The sequence below is a fragment of the Drosophila tropicalis genome, unplaced genomic scaffold, assembly GCF_018151085.1.
Source record: "Drosophila tropicalis isolate 14030-0801.00 unplaced genomic scaffold, ASM1815108v1 contig_859, whole genome shotgun sequence".
Taxonomy (NCBI): Eukaryota; Metazoa; Arthropoda; class Insecta; order Diptera; family Drosophilidae; genus Drosophila; species Drosophila tropicalis.
The window spans coordinates 4,421,648-4,437,244 of NW_027173353.1; the positions used below are offsets into that span (position 1 = coordinate 4,421,648).

A 15,597-nucleotide genomic window follows, 5' to 3' on the forward strand; every position below is an offset into this window, starting at 1 on the left:
GCCCTAGTCTTTTTTAATGCTTTATGTTTTTGGCCAATTTAAACATCTATTTCAAAATAGGATCGTAAAAAACATTAATTGCCCGAATAAAAACCCAAGCAATGACCAGTGCAAAGTATGCGTTGTGCTGAGTAATTGAATTCTTATCGGAAATTATTATCTCGATTTTATAAGAATTTATTTACAATCAGTTATGGATTACATGATAATTTAAGCCTAAATTTAATCCTTGTCTCTCCTAATTCACACGATTGTTGCACTCTTTCAATGTGCGTCTAATCCAATCACGGTAGTAAATAGTATTTGCGTACCTGAAATAGGAATGAATTTTAGATCAAAATGGATCTTAATTAAAAAATTAATTAACTTACATATCTGGCATGCCCACACCACAAGGGCGTCCCCAGTTGACCAGACCGACTAGTTTGCCCTCCCACATTAAAGGTCCTCCTGAGTCGCCCGAACAGGCGCCTTCGCCATCGCGCGTCAATGTGCACAGATGGCCAATATCGATGCCCTCATGGTAATCCCAAGCCTCGCGACACTCTTCGTGATCGATAATAGTCAAATTGATGGTCTGCAATCGTTCCATAGTCGGCCAATTGAGTTCCGGAGCTCCCCACCCAGTCAGGGTAACTGTGGCGCCTGCAGGCGGCTCTTGATGGCTTAGTTCCACAATTTGTGTTCGCTCATTAAATATGATAGATTCATTTAAATGGATTAAGCCGATGTCATTGTTATATATAGCTGGCACATCGTACATACAATGGACACGAATTTCATCCGGAAATAGCAATTGGCCAGGACTCAGGCGATCATTGGTTCCCACGGCCACTCGTACGTCAGCGATATTGAAATCCTTAGCACAGTGGCCGGCTGTGAGAATCCAACGATCAGATAAAATGACGCCACCGCAGAAATGTGTTCTCCAAGCCGTTTGTATCGAAACCTGATATGGAGCTGCCCCTTCCTCCGCTTCTTGGCCACCCACAATGCGATTGTCGGACAGTTTACGATTCACTCGCTTGGCCCGTGTGACGTCAATGAAAATGCCCAGCACCAAAGACAATACAATTAGACACCAAATAATGCCACGGCGAGGCATGATAGAGGACAGACGAGAGGCGACACGACGACCGACGGACAGACACCGTCGAATTAATGACCAGCAATGGAAATTTAAATGGCCCAACTTGGCGTTTTTATATGCATTCCATATAAACCAATTATATCACATTCCCCTGGGCTTTGCCCAATGGCTATCGCACGGTACTTTTCCTGGTCACTCACTCTCAATCTTTATATGCCCTGCGCTATCTTTATGAATTCTCAGGATAAAACCAAACTAATATGCGGCACTTTGACACTTTATTGGAGGGGCGCACCATAAACTTATCCACAACAAGGTGACTGGGCACCTAGCCATTAAGAAATCTCAGTTGCCTATAAATGCACGGTTCCAACAGGCTGAGCAGCTCACAATGCCTGTGTCTGCAAGGCGAAATGAATGCCTCGACCAAATGAAATGCGAGTACTTATCGTCATACACCCATAAAATATTAGTAGCCTCTGTTATCCAGCTTGACCAACCAGCCAACCAACCAAACAAGCAAGATTGATAACGAGCCAACTAAGAACTGTAATTTTAAGTTGGTCAACCATAGGAAAATCAGTATCGAAACAATGAGAACTTTGTGCAGATCGACAATTCTGCTGACCATTGGGTTAGTCTTCCTCATCCCAACAGATGCATTGCGCATGCGTGGTGATGAGCAGTTGCCCGGTTTGGCGGCTCTCAACAAACGGAGACCCACTGAGGATGAGATGACGGCCAAAAAAGGGCCACAGGGTCGTGTGGTTGGTGGCACAACAGCTGCCTTGGGAGAATGGCCATGGATTGTGACCCTGCAGAATATCTATTCATTTCACTTTTGTTCCGGAGTCATAATTAGTGAGAATTGGGTTATCACTGCCGCCAGCTGTGTTTCCGGTTTGAGACCACGAAACGTTCTGGTTGTGGTCGGCACTGTGGACTGGTGGGACTACACTGCCGTCTACTACAATGCGGATGCCATTCATGTCCATTGTAATTTCGATAATCCGCTCTATCACAATGACATTGCCCTGATCCATATCTATGGAGAATTCGAGTTTGATGATTACATTGCAAATGCTACTCTGGCTGATATCGATGAGCTGCAAGAGGGTGATAAGCTGAAATTTGCTGGCTGGGGTAGTTCGTCATCCACTGGAACTTATGAGCGTTACTTGCAGCAAGCCGAAGGCACCTACTTGCCAGTGGAACAGTGTCGAGCGGATTTGGGTGATACCGAGGACGTTGATTATGGTCATGTTTGTGTAAAACTGAATGCTGGCACCGGAGCTTGTCATGGAGATGCTGGCGGACCCTTGATTGATGAGCAGAATCGCGTTGTTGGCTTTGGCAATTGGGGTGTTCCCTGTGGCTATGGAAGACCGGTAACTATCCCATCAAATAAATGAAATTGATAAGGCTTAATCATTTTCATTTCTTTTTCAGGACGTCTATGCTCGAGCTGCCTTCTACAGTGATTGGATTCGTACCACAATCAATGGCTGCGGCAGTGCCTAGTCATGCCCAGACATTGGCCAACATTATCAATTATTCGATTTGTAGTGCTGATTTAATAAATATATAAAAATTTTTGGATTTATGAGGCAAGCACTTCAGGTTTTTCAATGTGATTGATATTGCCCTAGCAAAGTCTATGGTCATTAGAATGATATATTTATGGCCCTCCACAGATATCGTATATCGTATCCACTCTTATATCGTATATATCAGTTTAGTTTCTGTATACTTGATTCACCCTCAAATCAGTCCACTTTCAACTTGTCGTGCATAATGTCTTGCCAAATCGGAATAGTCCGTTTACTTGGATTTCTTATCCTCTTGTCGGTATCCTTAACTCAAGCAACACTTCGAAGACGCGCCTTGCCTGCATCTGCCACCGCTTCTCGTTTCAGTTCTCGAATTGTGGGTGGAGATACCGCTGATGTTGCCACCGCACCATATCAAGTCTCCTTGCAGAACAGCTACGGGTAATAAGATAGTCACATCAATTGAAGTTTTACAAATTTTTAAATTACCAATAAGATAGTTTAAAGATTGCAAAAGAATTAAGGAAAATATTAATGTGAACCAGTGAATCTCTCTAAAGTTTTTAAGGAAACGATGGTTTAACTTATGTAGAGCCACTTCTTTATATTAACTTTTATAATACTTGTTCGATTTTAAATTATTTTAAAGGACATTTTTGTTAATCTAATATCGTACAATGATCTATAAACCAAAGAAACGTTTTGGATTTAAGTCTAGTTGGTCATTTGGTTTTCAAAGAAGTCTTACAAAATATTTTCATTCTCAAGTGCTTTTTTTTCTTAAAAATAAAATCATTTAAGATTATTATTCTTCTGTGATTTGTGATTCTGATTTTAATATTTAATGGATTTAAATATTATATTTAAATTATAATTCGTGCAGTGGTTAAAACAAAATGAATGAAAGATTTTTCTGTATGAATAGCTCTCTTCGAATCATTTTGAAGTAATTAAAAATAAATAACATTTTGTTTGCAGAAATCACTTCTGCAGCGGTGCGATCATCGCCGACCAATGGGTAGCAACGGCAGCAAGTTGTCTGGCTGGTCTCCGTAAGAGCAATATCATGGTGGTTACTACCACCTACAACGATTGGGGCGGAGCAGGCTGGATTTATGATGTAGAAGATATTGTTACTCATTGTCAGTTCGATCAACCTCTTTACCACAATGACATTGCCTTGATAAAACTGAAAACACTGATTGCCTATGATGATGTTACACAGAATATCACCCTGGCCGGATTGGAGGAGCTGGTGGCTGGTGAGAAGTTAACGGTAACAGGTTGGGGTACCACGACAATTGGTGGCGACATGGAGTGGGAGCTGCAGCAATTGGAAATGACCTATGTGCCTAGAGAGAGTTGTAATGCCACTTTCGGTGGCACTCAAGATCTAGCTAATGGACATATTTGTGCTGTTGCCAGAGTTGGAGCTGGCGCCTGCCATGGTGATGCTGGAAGTCCTATAGTCGACAGCAAGGGCAGATTGGTTGGTCTGGGTAACTGGGGTGTTCCCTGTGGCTATGGTTTTCCCGATGTGTTTGCTAACATTCCGTACTTCTACGATTGGATTTATGCCACCATCAATGGTTGTAACATTAAGTAAGCAATAAATCGATAAAGAAGACCTCATCTTTTTCATGTCATTCTTTTTCTCTTTCATAATTTCCATTGGACAGGTGAGATTACATAGTGTGAGCATGTTTTTCAAAAACAATTTCATCATTCGGTCAATCAAAACATAATTGATAGATAAGTTTTTGTAATTTGAACTTCTTTCAATCGAAAAATTAGACTAATAATTTCATTATCTTGGCGTCTTAATGTTTGGCATGGCTTTTGTGGAAAACGTGATATCTAAGTATTTAGATAATTAGCACAGGAGCGGGCCGAGGTATGTAGGCGCCTAATCATTATTTATGTTTATTTAGGCTACTGTCTTACCCAACAGTGGCGTATCCTTAAGAGGAAATTTCCTCTCCCAATGAAAATATTTATCCTTATGAGAACTGATAAAATTTCGTTTTCCAACTCCGATTTCCCTTTCGAAATGACCCACTTCCTCTCACTGGAACTGTGTCCGACAATTTGCAATTAATTAATTAATGGTTCCAATAATTTTTAAAAATTCCCATTTTTTATTATGGACTTGGATTAAACGGGTCAATATATTGATCAATATTATTAACCCAGACGTCTGGGCGATGATATCTCTGAGTTGTTTGTAACCGAGTCTGATTAGCAAGTGGTTAAAATGAAAGTTGTTCTTTAATTTTTTGTTTTTACGAAATACTCTAAAAACAAATTGGGTAATATGAAATGGTTAGATGATTTATTCGCTCTAACAAGTGTAGGCTATCTTTTTTATGCAATAAACTAAAGCCCAATAAAGTATTGGAATTATAAAAGCTTTCGATATTGACTTGTTAGTTAATTATATGATAGAAGAATAAGTTTTACGATGTAAGAGCATACAAACTTCTTTGGATTTCGAAGAAAAGCAAATCCATATTTCATTATTTCGAATTTAATTGAGTACACTGAGTAAAGTTCCATTGGCATGGGTGGAATTACCAATTACCATTATCAAATGTCTGCAGATCTTTAACTGGGAGACTACCGTTCAAAGTTCTCCCACGTTACGTATGAGTAATTCTCGCCTCTGGCGTGTGTTCGGGCTCTGTCTATCGTTAGTTATCAGCTGGCTACTACCACAATGTGTTCTGGTTAATTATGGTGTCACTATCAAAAGCTTCCCCCGAATTGTGGTGGCCCTTATCTTAACCGTATTCAAAGAAATTCATGACATGATAAGGCAAAAAAATTTGCAAAGCCTTTATAAAAGGCAGTCTGAGTGACGAAAACTAAGCAAATTTAATTTGGAAAGCAAAGCAAACACAACGTAGTCATTAGGGAAAAGTTCAAAGAGGATAGACAAAATGAATTCTCTTATCTTAATAAGTATCCTGTTTAGTGCTGGTATATTAATCCAGTGTGAAGGTCGCGGAATTGGAAAAATTCAACGCCGCAAGCAATTGCAACATCATTTGGGAACTGTCAAGCCCGAGACGAGAATTATCGGTGGAGTGGATGCCCCAGTGGCCTTTGCTCCATATCAGGTGTCCATTATGAGTACCTTTGGCGAACATGTCTGCGGTGGCAGCATCATTGGTGACCAGTGGATCCTCACAGCTGCCCATTGCATGGAGTGGCCAATACAGTATCTGAAAATTGTGACTGGCAGCAATGACTACACCAAGCCAGGAGCTGAGTATCTGGTGGATGCAGCCAAAATCCATTGTGGCCACGATAAACCAGCCTATCATAATGATATTGCCCTGATTCACACAGCCAAGCCAATTGTCTACGATTCAGTCACCCAGCCCATCAAATTGGCCAGCAAGGGCAGTCTCCCGAGTGCAGGCGATAAGCTCACCCTCACTGGATGGGGCAGTACAAAGACCTGGGGTCGTTATGCCACGCAATTGCAGAAAATCGAACTTTCCTCCATCACTCACTCCAGATGTGAGTCTACAGTGCGCAACGCTAACTGGCTTGGCGAGGGACATATCTGCACTTTCACCCAAGAGGGTGAAGGATCTTGTCATGGTGATTCTGGTGGTCCCCTTGTCGATGAAGCTGGCACTCTGGTCGGCGTGGTCAACTGGGGCGAAGCCTGCGCCATTGGCTATCCAGATGTGTTTGCCAGTGTTGCATATTACGAAGATTGGATCAAGGAAATGATGACGGCTCAGGGAACAGCCTGTTAAGCCAGGATACCTCATCACCCCATGGGGTCCAAAAGCCATACTGAACAAAAAAAAAGTATATCTATCGATATATACTATATATCAATTGCCATATAAAGGCGGTTGCAAGTCGATCAAATTAGACTATAAATTTTATCATACACCTATTTCTGTCTAGTTGTAAAATATTTATGAACAAAAACATAAAGAATTTAAGCAAACTTTTATCACCTTGTTTGTATTTAGGACTTCGTTTCGATTCGATTCAATTCCCAGCAAATTTTGAGTGTTTATGTTGGGTTTATTCCTTAAAAAAGATTCCCCCGCGAACACTTAAATCTGCTTAGATTAGTCCGTTATGTCGAAGTATGATTGATTAGTTATGAAGTGGTAGTTGATAATTAGTTCCAATGAATCACCTCTGTATTCCAGTGAGTAGTCTAGAAACAGCCAACAAACAAATGATAAGTCAATATTACAAATAAATTGTGGAAGTCATCGGTAGCAAAAGTAAAAGTATGAGATAGAACTCAAGAGGCGCTAGCCCAAATGATTAGCCAAACTGAAATGGTCAAAGTTTAAATTGAAATGGAAACTCCTTCCCAAGCAAGTTATCAGGTGAGATAAGCAAATCTAGAAAGAAGTAAACCAAAAAACACCATAAATACCCTAGATCTTGAGCTGAGCTTACTAAGCTTGCTTTCTTATGTGTACTTGCTTGACCTACTTCTGGTAGCTGGGCACCCATTAAATGGCTCTTAAAACTTAAAAGACCTTAATGAATATGCAAGCACTCAGCTGGGTATTCAGTAAGAACGTGATTCGCGTACAAAATCAAAACAAAATGTTGACTATAAGAACCATTTCAAAGGCAATCCATGTTTCAGTTGTAGAAATCAGAATCATGATGTTGCTTGTGTCATTGCTTTCAATTCTAACGTTATCCTTGGCGGAAATGGATTTGCCGGTTTTGTATCCTCCCCAGTATACAAATAATCGTATTGTGGGCGGCGAAGAAGCCGCCATGGGAGTGGCACCCTACCAAATCTCACTGCAAGGCTCCAAAAGCGGCCAACATTCTTGTGGTGGAGCGATTATCGATGAGCGTTGGATTGTCACTGCCGCTCATTGTACACGAGGCAGGAAAGCAAGTGATTTTCGTGTTTTAACCGGAAGCCAAATTCTAAATCAGAATAGTTCAAAGTTTTACTATCCCGACAAAATTGTTGAGCATTGCAATTATGCGCCAAGAAAATTTCGTAATGACATTGCTCTGTTGCATCTGAATGATTCAATTGTTTTTGACAATGCCACCCAAAAGGTCGAGTTGGATCATGAGCCATTGGTACCAGGTTCCAAGCTATTGCTAACTGGTTGGGGCACTCTATCGTTGGGTGGTGAAGTGCCCTCACGCCTTCAGAGCTTGGAGGTGACTTATGTGTCCTTCGAACAGTGTCGTGCTGCCCATGATAATAGCAGTCGGGTTGATATTGGACATGTTTGCACCTTTAATGACAAGGGCAGGGGAGCCTGTCATGGCGATTCTGGTGGCCCATTGGTCCACGATGGCAAACTGGTGGCTTTGGTCAATTGGGGTTTACCTTGTGCCAAAGGATATCCAGGTATGACTACTAATTTGCTATAATTTGTTGTATCTTTTATTAATTAAACAATTTTTAGATGCTCATGCCTCTATTTCATACTATCACGACTTTATACGCACTCATTTGAGTGTAGATGAGACTTCCGCAGAGGATGAGGATGAGGAGGATATGATGAAGGGAAATAATGGACATTGCTAAAGAAGAACATTCCTCATAGTAGAGTACTTTAGCGGACGCCAAAGAAACCTTTTACCTTGTGGCAAGCTTACAATATCCTTTGAAAACTATTTAAAATCAATAAATGTCCTTTCTCCCCAAATGCAATATATTAATATGAACTGAAGTCTTCTTTCAGAAATAAAAGTAAAATAAGAAAGGTGACTTTATGAAAAGATAGGGAATACGAGCTCACAATAATTTATCCAATTTAGTTCAATACATTGTCCAATGCATGGAAAATCCGTGTCATAGGGATCGCAAATATATAATAGGGTATACCAAATGCATTCGTTCAGCTGGTAGAGCTCTGAAATAGTTGTAAGTGATGTTTCACCGTGTTAACAAGCAAAGATAAATTCGATGAATATTTATCTGTTTATTCTATGTGGGCTAAGTCTAAAGTCGAGTCTTGGCCATGACAGCTCGGAGTTGGCACCCTGGCAAGTGTCCATACAATCGCCCAGTAGAAGACATTTATGCAGCGGAGCCATCATATCGAAAAATTTCATTGTGACCACAGCGCAGTGCGTAAAATTTGGTGATGTCAACAAATACCGTCTTGTGCTGGGTTCAAATGATCTGAAAAAGACAGACCATACTAATGTCTATCATATAGAATACATATTAATGCATCCGCATCACGATAAACCGAAGAAGGCCAATGACATAGCTTTAATACACACCACGAAAAATATTCACTTCACCAAAAAAATCAAGTTGATTGAATGCAAAGTGGGTTTTCTAATAGAAAATACTAGCGTGATGATGTCCACTTTTGGCTGGAGCGAATCGAAGTCCTCGGGGAGTCAGTTAAAGAAGCGAACTGTCCATATGAATATTATGTCGCATCATAATTGCTTTTTGGCATACAGCAAAAATGTTCGCAATCCAATTGACGTTGGCCATTTGTGTTTGATGGTGGCCAATAGTACGAACTATTGCAATCATGAATCGGGTGCTCCGTTGGTCTATAGAAACAAGTTAGTTGGCCTCACTAGCTTTGGCCCTGGCTGTAACGATGGCATACCCTATGTGGCATCGAGAATATCTTTCTTTTTTGATTTCATACGAACTAAAACGATTGGCTGCAGTAGATGCCTCATTCACAAAGGTTTTACCGCTCACTTTTTCGATTTTCCAGTATAAGTAAATGAAAATATATATAAAAGATTTCAGTTTGTAGTTATTTCTTTTCTTTTGTTTTTTTTGTAAAACTTAAAATCTAATGCAAAAACACTTAAAGACTTAGATAACGCATGGGAAGGAAAGGGAAGGGAAGTGGTTTGTGGTGTGGTTTGGTGTGTGTGTGTGTGTGTGTTATGACAGCTAACTAACTAAAATTTTGTTAATGTGGCGAGCTATGAAGAATATTTAAAACTGATTGGCGGGCAAATAGTGATTGGCAATGCCTCCCGAGCCTCCTACATTCTCGTCGAAATGGCCATCGGTGATCTGATGTTGTTGTTGCTGTTGCTGCTGCTGCTGCTGCTCGACTTCTTCATCCTCTTCGGGAGCATCGAGGGAACCAACCACTGAGGTAATTGGTGCCACACCCTCATCCGTAATGGTAGAAGTGCCTCCCAAAGTATCGTATTGCGATTGAATCTGTCGCTGGGCATTGATGGCTTCCTCAGGTGTGCGGTATTTAATGAAGAACACCTCCGGCTTGTTGATATGCTGTGGCGCCTCGGCAATGGCATCTTGCAAATCAGAAGCTGTAGTCTTCTTGGCCAGCACATATACCACAGTCTTCTCCTGTTTCAGTGTCTTGGCCAAGTTCAAGGCAGCAGCGCGATTCGTCTGTGCTGGAGTCTTGACAAAGAGAACATTGTAATGATTGCGTGGCTGCGAAGCAAGCTGGGCCAACTCATCCTGCACTTCATCGTCGGATTCCTCGGGAGCGGAGTGAATGAAGAAATTCTTGGTTACAATTGGCTTCTTGGGAATTCTGACACGAGGACGTGCACGGCGATGCTGGTGCTGAAGGGGAGCAGTTTGGAAGTTAATCGGAAAGTTAGCGGGCATTGGGAATGCAGCAGAGGCAATGGTGGGTCGTGGTTGATTCAGGCTCTGTTGTTGATATTGGCCAGCTGGAGGAAGGTAAGGCAAAGGCACAGGTGGCAATACAGGGTGAGATGCTAATTGTTGCTGCTGCTGCTGGAGTTGTTGATTCAACAAATGTGCCACCACTGGTGGATGAAGCTGCGGCACCTGCTGTTGCTGTTGCGACACCCGGTTGTAGTTATAGCCTCCCTGGGTGAGACTTATGTCGGCCTGAACCAGCGCTATTGCGCCCATCACAATTGTCTGTAATAATAAATAGTTTTTTAATCACTGATAATCCTCATTTTTTTTGGTTTGTCTTTAATCCACATTGATAATCCACGCACCACAAATATCTTCATGCTGTTGCTTGGTTTGTTAACTTGGCTAGTTAGTTTAGCTGCCTTTTGCTAGTCGTTCTCCTTACTTGTGTTCGGTTTGTCTGTTTGTGATGATGGCCCAAGAGATGGTCAAGCTTTTTATATGAAAATTTTGACCCACCAACTAGTTTATAATCGGAAACAAATAATAAAACAGCAGCAGCAACCACCACACAAATAGTTGCAACAGTTTTGCTGGGCCATAAAACAACAACAACAAAAACTAAAGAGAATAAAACAAATTTGTTATGCATGATGACGAATATGGGAGAAATACAATAAGTGTTGGGTGGCAAGTTGGAAGTGGCCTTTTGTTATGCCTGAAGATGAACTTTTGTTAGTTTTTCGATTTGACCTAACAATGGCCAATACGAAAATGTAACCCATTCGTGTGTGTTTTTTTGTTGAAAGAGGTGGCTAAATGCATATGCTTAAACTACGTTTAAACCACAAAAGCGAAAGTAAGTATATTTGTTTATATTTTAAATATTTTCAAGATAAACTTCTGAAGTTTTCAGTTTCAGCTCTTTTACTAGAATTAACCAAGCTTGTTAACTTTGAGAGTGAATTTCATTAAGTATTTAGACTTGAAATTAGATTATCACTTGAATTTCCTCATAATTATATAAAGTTACTTTATAATTACATTAAAGACAGTTGCATCTTTTATAGAGAGAGATCTTTCTAATACTTATGAGTTTCCTAGAACTAGAATCAATTCACTTAATAGAAGCATCTTAGCATCTATTTAGTCTCTACTACATTTAGTTCTTCTGTAAATATTTGAAAGTATTATTTTTGAAAATAATAAAATGGTAACAAAAATATTTCTAAAGTACCTACCTAATATATTTACATTTAACCTTCGAGAGTCAGAAACAAAACTGATTAAGAATTAATTTTCTTGATTGTATTTATATAGATTAATCCTTCTTCAAAATGATCAACTCCATCTGTATAAATCGTCATGATTTTAATAAGAATCCTTGGCATTACAACATTCTCTGTCACACCCTGCGTATGAGTTACTTTAGTTTGCGAAACCTTTTAGTTAAAGCTAACTCAAGAAAAATAATAATTAAAAAGGCATTAACTGATTGAAACTTTAGTTAAACTTTGTTCACATAATAGCAGATTTAACTTAGTTAGTTGCCATTTATTATAATTGGTAATCAGGACAATCGAGATTAGTATTTTGTCTAAGAAGTAAAATTAGAAAATTTAAGAAAAAAACATATTTTTTAAATCTCTTTAGAGTATTTTGAAGCACGACTTGATGTTGCTTCAAATTGTTTTTGATTTTACTTATGTTTTGTTTTGTTTATAAATTAATTAATAACATTTTACCAAACATCTCATAATTCAAAACTATGCATTTTTTAATTGGTTTTTCTTTTTCTTTTGTTTAAAAAGTGTCAAAAAAAAAAAACAAAACTATAATAGTGAACCAAAATGGCAAACAATACGAGATATATGTATTTCTATATAATATTTTTGCAGTCAGGTTGAATGATACACATTGATATACTATATATGTAAATAGCAAGTATATATATATATATATATATATATATAAGTCTATTGATGAGATATAGGCGAGGTTACAAAAATGTATTTATTAAGTATGCACTTTTGTCTCCTAGCCCATTGTATTGTTCGGATCGTCAACTATAAAAATGAAAAATGTAAATTGAAAATGGGAACTACTACATATAAGTTTGTTGGGATGGCCAAGGTCTAGGTTTTTTGTGTTTGCTCTTTTGACTTGGGCGTAAATATTGGGCGTTCGAATATTGTCAACTTTGAATGTGCCAAATTGAAACCATGGCTGGTCGCTTCAAGTTGAAACCATTAAACTATTGCGATATGAAACTAAAAAAGTGAAGGCAAATCACTTAATACATTTGAAAGTATTCGGTTTTTGTTTAGGGATGAGTTGATTCAGTTATCGCATTTGGATCAACAGCATATCTATTTTGTGTTGACGATCTCATTATGGTTCGAAATTAAATCATAAAAAGTTCAAAACGGAAATGAGTTGTCATAATCCAGCAAAGAAATGAAATGAAAGGGCCCTCTGGATGCATATGGAATTAGTTGATAAAACTAATTGGGTTGCCTTTTAAGTTGAAGAAGATTAGATGAATGTGTACCAAGTAGATAACCAAGTAATTTCCCCTCACTTGTCGATGCAACAAAACTTCCCACACAAAAAGTTTTTCGTAAGTTTTTCTTCATACCTCTCCAACTTCCTTTTTGGCAACTTGAGCAAGAATAATGATGCACTGCAAATGCATCTCATTATGGCTAAGATTTTTGTCTACAAATCATGGATAACCTTCAAAATGAAATGTTGGCCCGAGATGTGACCCTCCATCAAGCTCTCCAAACAGGTTTCTCACTTTCTCACGCCAATTTCGTGGCCCATGACGAAAACCAATGCGAAGAAATGACTTTAATGAAAATGTGTTAAACTTTTGTCCGTTCCGTTTTCGTTGGCGATTTGCATGAATAATTTGTTTATGTGAGTGCATTAAAAATGCAAAGACTTGTCAAAGAAATGTACGACTAATGTCCATTTGAAATGCGAAACCAAATAATTATTTAATTAATTATAAATTAAACAAAACAAAAACAAAAGGTGAAAAATGAAATTCCAAAACTGGCAAATATTGCATACAATTTCCTTCTCTTTTTTGGCACAGTTTATGCTAATCAAATTAGTTGCTAAATTTTAAACATATTTCTTTCTAAGTTAAATATAAATCAGGCTTTCATATTAACTAGGTAAATGCCGAAGTTTTTATACACTATAGTATAGTGGATCAAAGGTCCAGACCTACAAGATCTTTCCCTAGCGATTTTTAACTTTCTTTCTTTCCTTTATCTTCATTCCCTCTTTCTTATTCTCTGTGTTTATTTTGCAAAGTTATCAACCATATGAGTGTAACCTTTTTTTGCAAGAGTATTCTAAGGCAATTCAGTTTGCCGAGAGATGGGTTAAAAGTGAATGTGTTCACCTGACAGACAGACACATACAGATATATGATTATGATTTTTCGAAATCACTTTGAGAAATACATTTTATATTATTTTAATTTATTGTGTGGCCAACGCTTCACACCACAAGATTTTGATTTGGATTTTGACATTGGGTCATTGTCTAGCAGGTGGAGAGCGAGAGAGAGAGAGAGAGATAGAAAAAAAGAGGCCTACTAGCCAATTATTAATGCATTTTTGATTATTGGTCTAAAAACGATTTGAATATTAATTATTTTAATAATAGCACGGCTTACTAAGACTGACACATTGTCTTTGCCAAAACCTTAACAATAGATTTGGCCAAATCCAGAAATTGTTGGGTCAAAGCATCTAATAACCATGTGGAACGAAATAGTCTTTGTGTTTGTCAGATTTAAGCTGACAGTTTGAACATGAAGACAAAAATAGTTATGATAAATGAATTCATATCGATAATAGATTCAAATACGGTGTGTATATATGTTTAAGTATCTATTATAAACGATGCATTTAACAGTTGCTTATAATAGCCAAAAAGCTGACGCATCGAATCTATCTATAATTAACAAGTTAAAACCACAAAACCTTGACAAAACTTTTTCTTACAACCGAAATGCAAATGATATAGTTTAAACCATGAAGTTTACCCCGCAAAATAATTTGTAAAGATTTCAAATGCAAGACAAGCTATAAATAAATAAAGTTTTCCTTTTTAGTTATGAAGAAATTATTATAAAAATACAGAATGTTCATTATTTAGTGGGTGTCTGTTAATAGATGACTTTAAGTCGACTGATTAAAGTTTTAAAACCAAATACAAATGTTGGTTCCAATCAGAGATCATAATAATCATTATGCTTCAGCCAGTCTATATATATATAGATATATATTATGATCATCACCCATTCCTGTTGAATCTTACTTATTTATTAGCTTTCACTAGTCATGCCTGATGGCTCAATTTCATTATTGAAATTGAAAAAAAACTGTCTTGGATCCATTCAATACTTTTTACCTGGTTAGGTCCAACAATATAGAATGTCATCTCACAAAAATAGCAAATTTTTTAGTTCCTAAAGGCTTTTAAAACTAAATATTCTAACATTCAATTATTAATTAGTCTTTAATTAATGGAATTTCTACTGTTTTAATGATGAAAAATTGAATAATGATATCAAGCCTAGTTATTTATTTTTATAGTAGTGACTGAGAAGTATGCAATAAATAATTGAATATAATAAAATGCCGAAAAGCTTGCCATGATTAACAGATTTCTGTTGATTCAAATATGTTAACTTTTCAGCTAATGGAATTCTGTTAATGAATTCTGTTTAAAATTTGATTCGACGACCCTTTTATATTTAGATCTGCAATCTACCATATTTTTTATATTTATTCATTTTACACAAATAAAAAAGCTTAAACCCTTTTTGTTATTTCTCTCTAAATTGCAGAGCTTGACAAACAAAGTTGCTTGGTTTTTATCAATTTATTTTGTTGGTACGGTTTCTATAAAGAGCAATTTCTGTTCCCCAGAATGTATAAGAGTAAATAGTTTTCGTTTAATATCCAGCCTACAAGTATGCAAATGGTTTGCCCAAAGACAAAAGAAAAGCCAAAAAGTATACATAAATTTTAGAATTGGGTCAATTTGCCAATTTAAAAGTACATAATTTAAAATGCCTTCTTGCCATACAAATTTCTATGCAAAACTTTTATTGTCTATCTTTTAAATGCTAAAATAATCGACAGGTTTGGTACTTTATATACACACTAAGGGATTTTGGCACCTTGAAATTGATAAGCTTCGATTTGCCGATACATTCAAAGATTTTAAAAATACTTTTCTATAACAACAGATAAAACGACTGAGAACATTGCGAATTAATTTAGAAAATGATGTTTTACCTTCATGTGGTGAAAGCACAAAGTCCATAATGA

General features: G+C 37.7%; 6 protein-coding genes across 6 annotated transcripts; 4 read left to right on the forward strand and 2 right to left on the reverse strand.

Annotated features, from left to right (window-relative positions):
• Positions 1 to 135: 135 nt before the first annotated feature.
• LOC137582594 (chymotrypsin-1) lies at positions 136 to 1,160 on the reverse strand. Its single transcript, XM_068297192.1, has 2 exons — positions 372 to 1,160; positions 136 to 311 (listed from the first exon to the last, which is right to left on the reverse strand). The coding sequence occupies exons 1-2, from the start codon at positions 1,103 to 1,105 to the stop codon at positions 239 to 241; spliced, it is 807 nt and encodes a 268-aa protein (XP_068153293.1). The 5' UTR covers positions 1,106 to 1,160; the 3' UTR covers positions 136 to 238.
• A 494-nt stretch (positions 1,161 to 1,654) lies between these two features.
• On the forward strand, positions 1,655 to 2,704 carry LOC137582591 (chymotrypsin-2). The gene is made up of 2 exons (XM_068297188.1): positions 1,655 to 2,478; positions 2,540 to 2,704. Exons 1-2 carry the CDS (start codon positions 1,684 to 1,686, stop codon positions 2,609 to 2,611), a joined length of 867 nt encoding a protein of 288 aa, XP_068153289.1. The 5' UTR covers positions 1,655 to 1,683; the 3' UTR covers positions 2,612 to 2,704.
• A 172-nt stretch (positions 2,705 to 2,876) lies between these two features.
• Positions 2,877 to 4,450, forward strand: LOC137582593 (chymotrypsin-2). The gene is made up of 3 exons (XM_068297191.1): positions 2,877 to 3,081; positions 3,619 to 4,242; positions 4,320 to 4,450. The coding sequence occupies exons 1-3, from the start codon at positions 2,885 to 2,887 to the stop codon at positions 4,321 to 4,323; spliced, it is 825 nt and encodes a 274-aa protein (XP_068153292.1). The 5' UTR covers positions 2,877 to 2,884; the 3' UTR covers positions 4,324 to 4,450.
• Positions 4,451 to 5,439: 989 nt separating this feature from the next.
• LOC137582592 (chymotrypsin-1) lies at positions 5,440 to 6,610 on the forward strand. The gene has a single exon (XM_068297190.1). The coding sequence runs from the start codon at positions 5,580 to 5,582 to the stop codon at positions 6,408 to 6,410; it is 831 nt and encodes a 276-aa protein (XP_068153291.1). The 5' UTR covers positions 5,440 to 5,579; the 3' UTR covers positions 6,411 to 6,610.
• A 734-nt stretch (positions 6,611 to 7,344) lies between these two features.
• On the forward strand, positions 7,345 to 8,191 carry LOC137582096 (chymotrypsin-2). Its single transcript, XM_068296533.1, has 2 exons — positions 7,345 to 8,011; positions 8,070 to 8,191. Exons 1-2 carry the CDS (start codon positions 7,345 to 7,347, stop codon positions 8,189 to 8,191), a joined length of 789 nt encoding a protein of 262 aa, XP_068152634.1.
• Positions 8,192 to 9,583: 1,392 nt separating this feature from the next.
• TwdlW (TweedleW) lies at positions 9,584 to 10,617 on the reverse strand. The gene is made up of 2 exons (XM_068297187.1): positions 10,603 to 10,617; positions 9,584 to 10,519 (listed from the first exon to the last, which is right to left on the reverse strand). Exons 1-2 carry the CDS (start codon positions 10,615 to 10,617, stop codon positions 9,584 to 9,586), a joined length of 951 nt encoding a protein of 316 aa, XP_068153288.1.
• Positions 10,618 to 15,597: the final 4,980 nt, after the last annotated feature.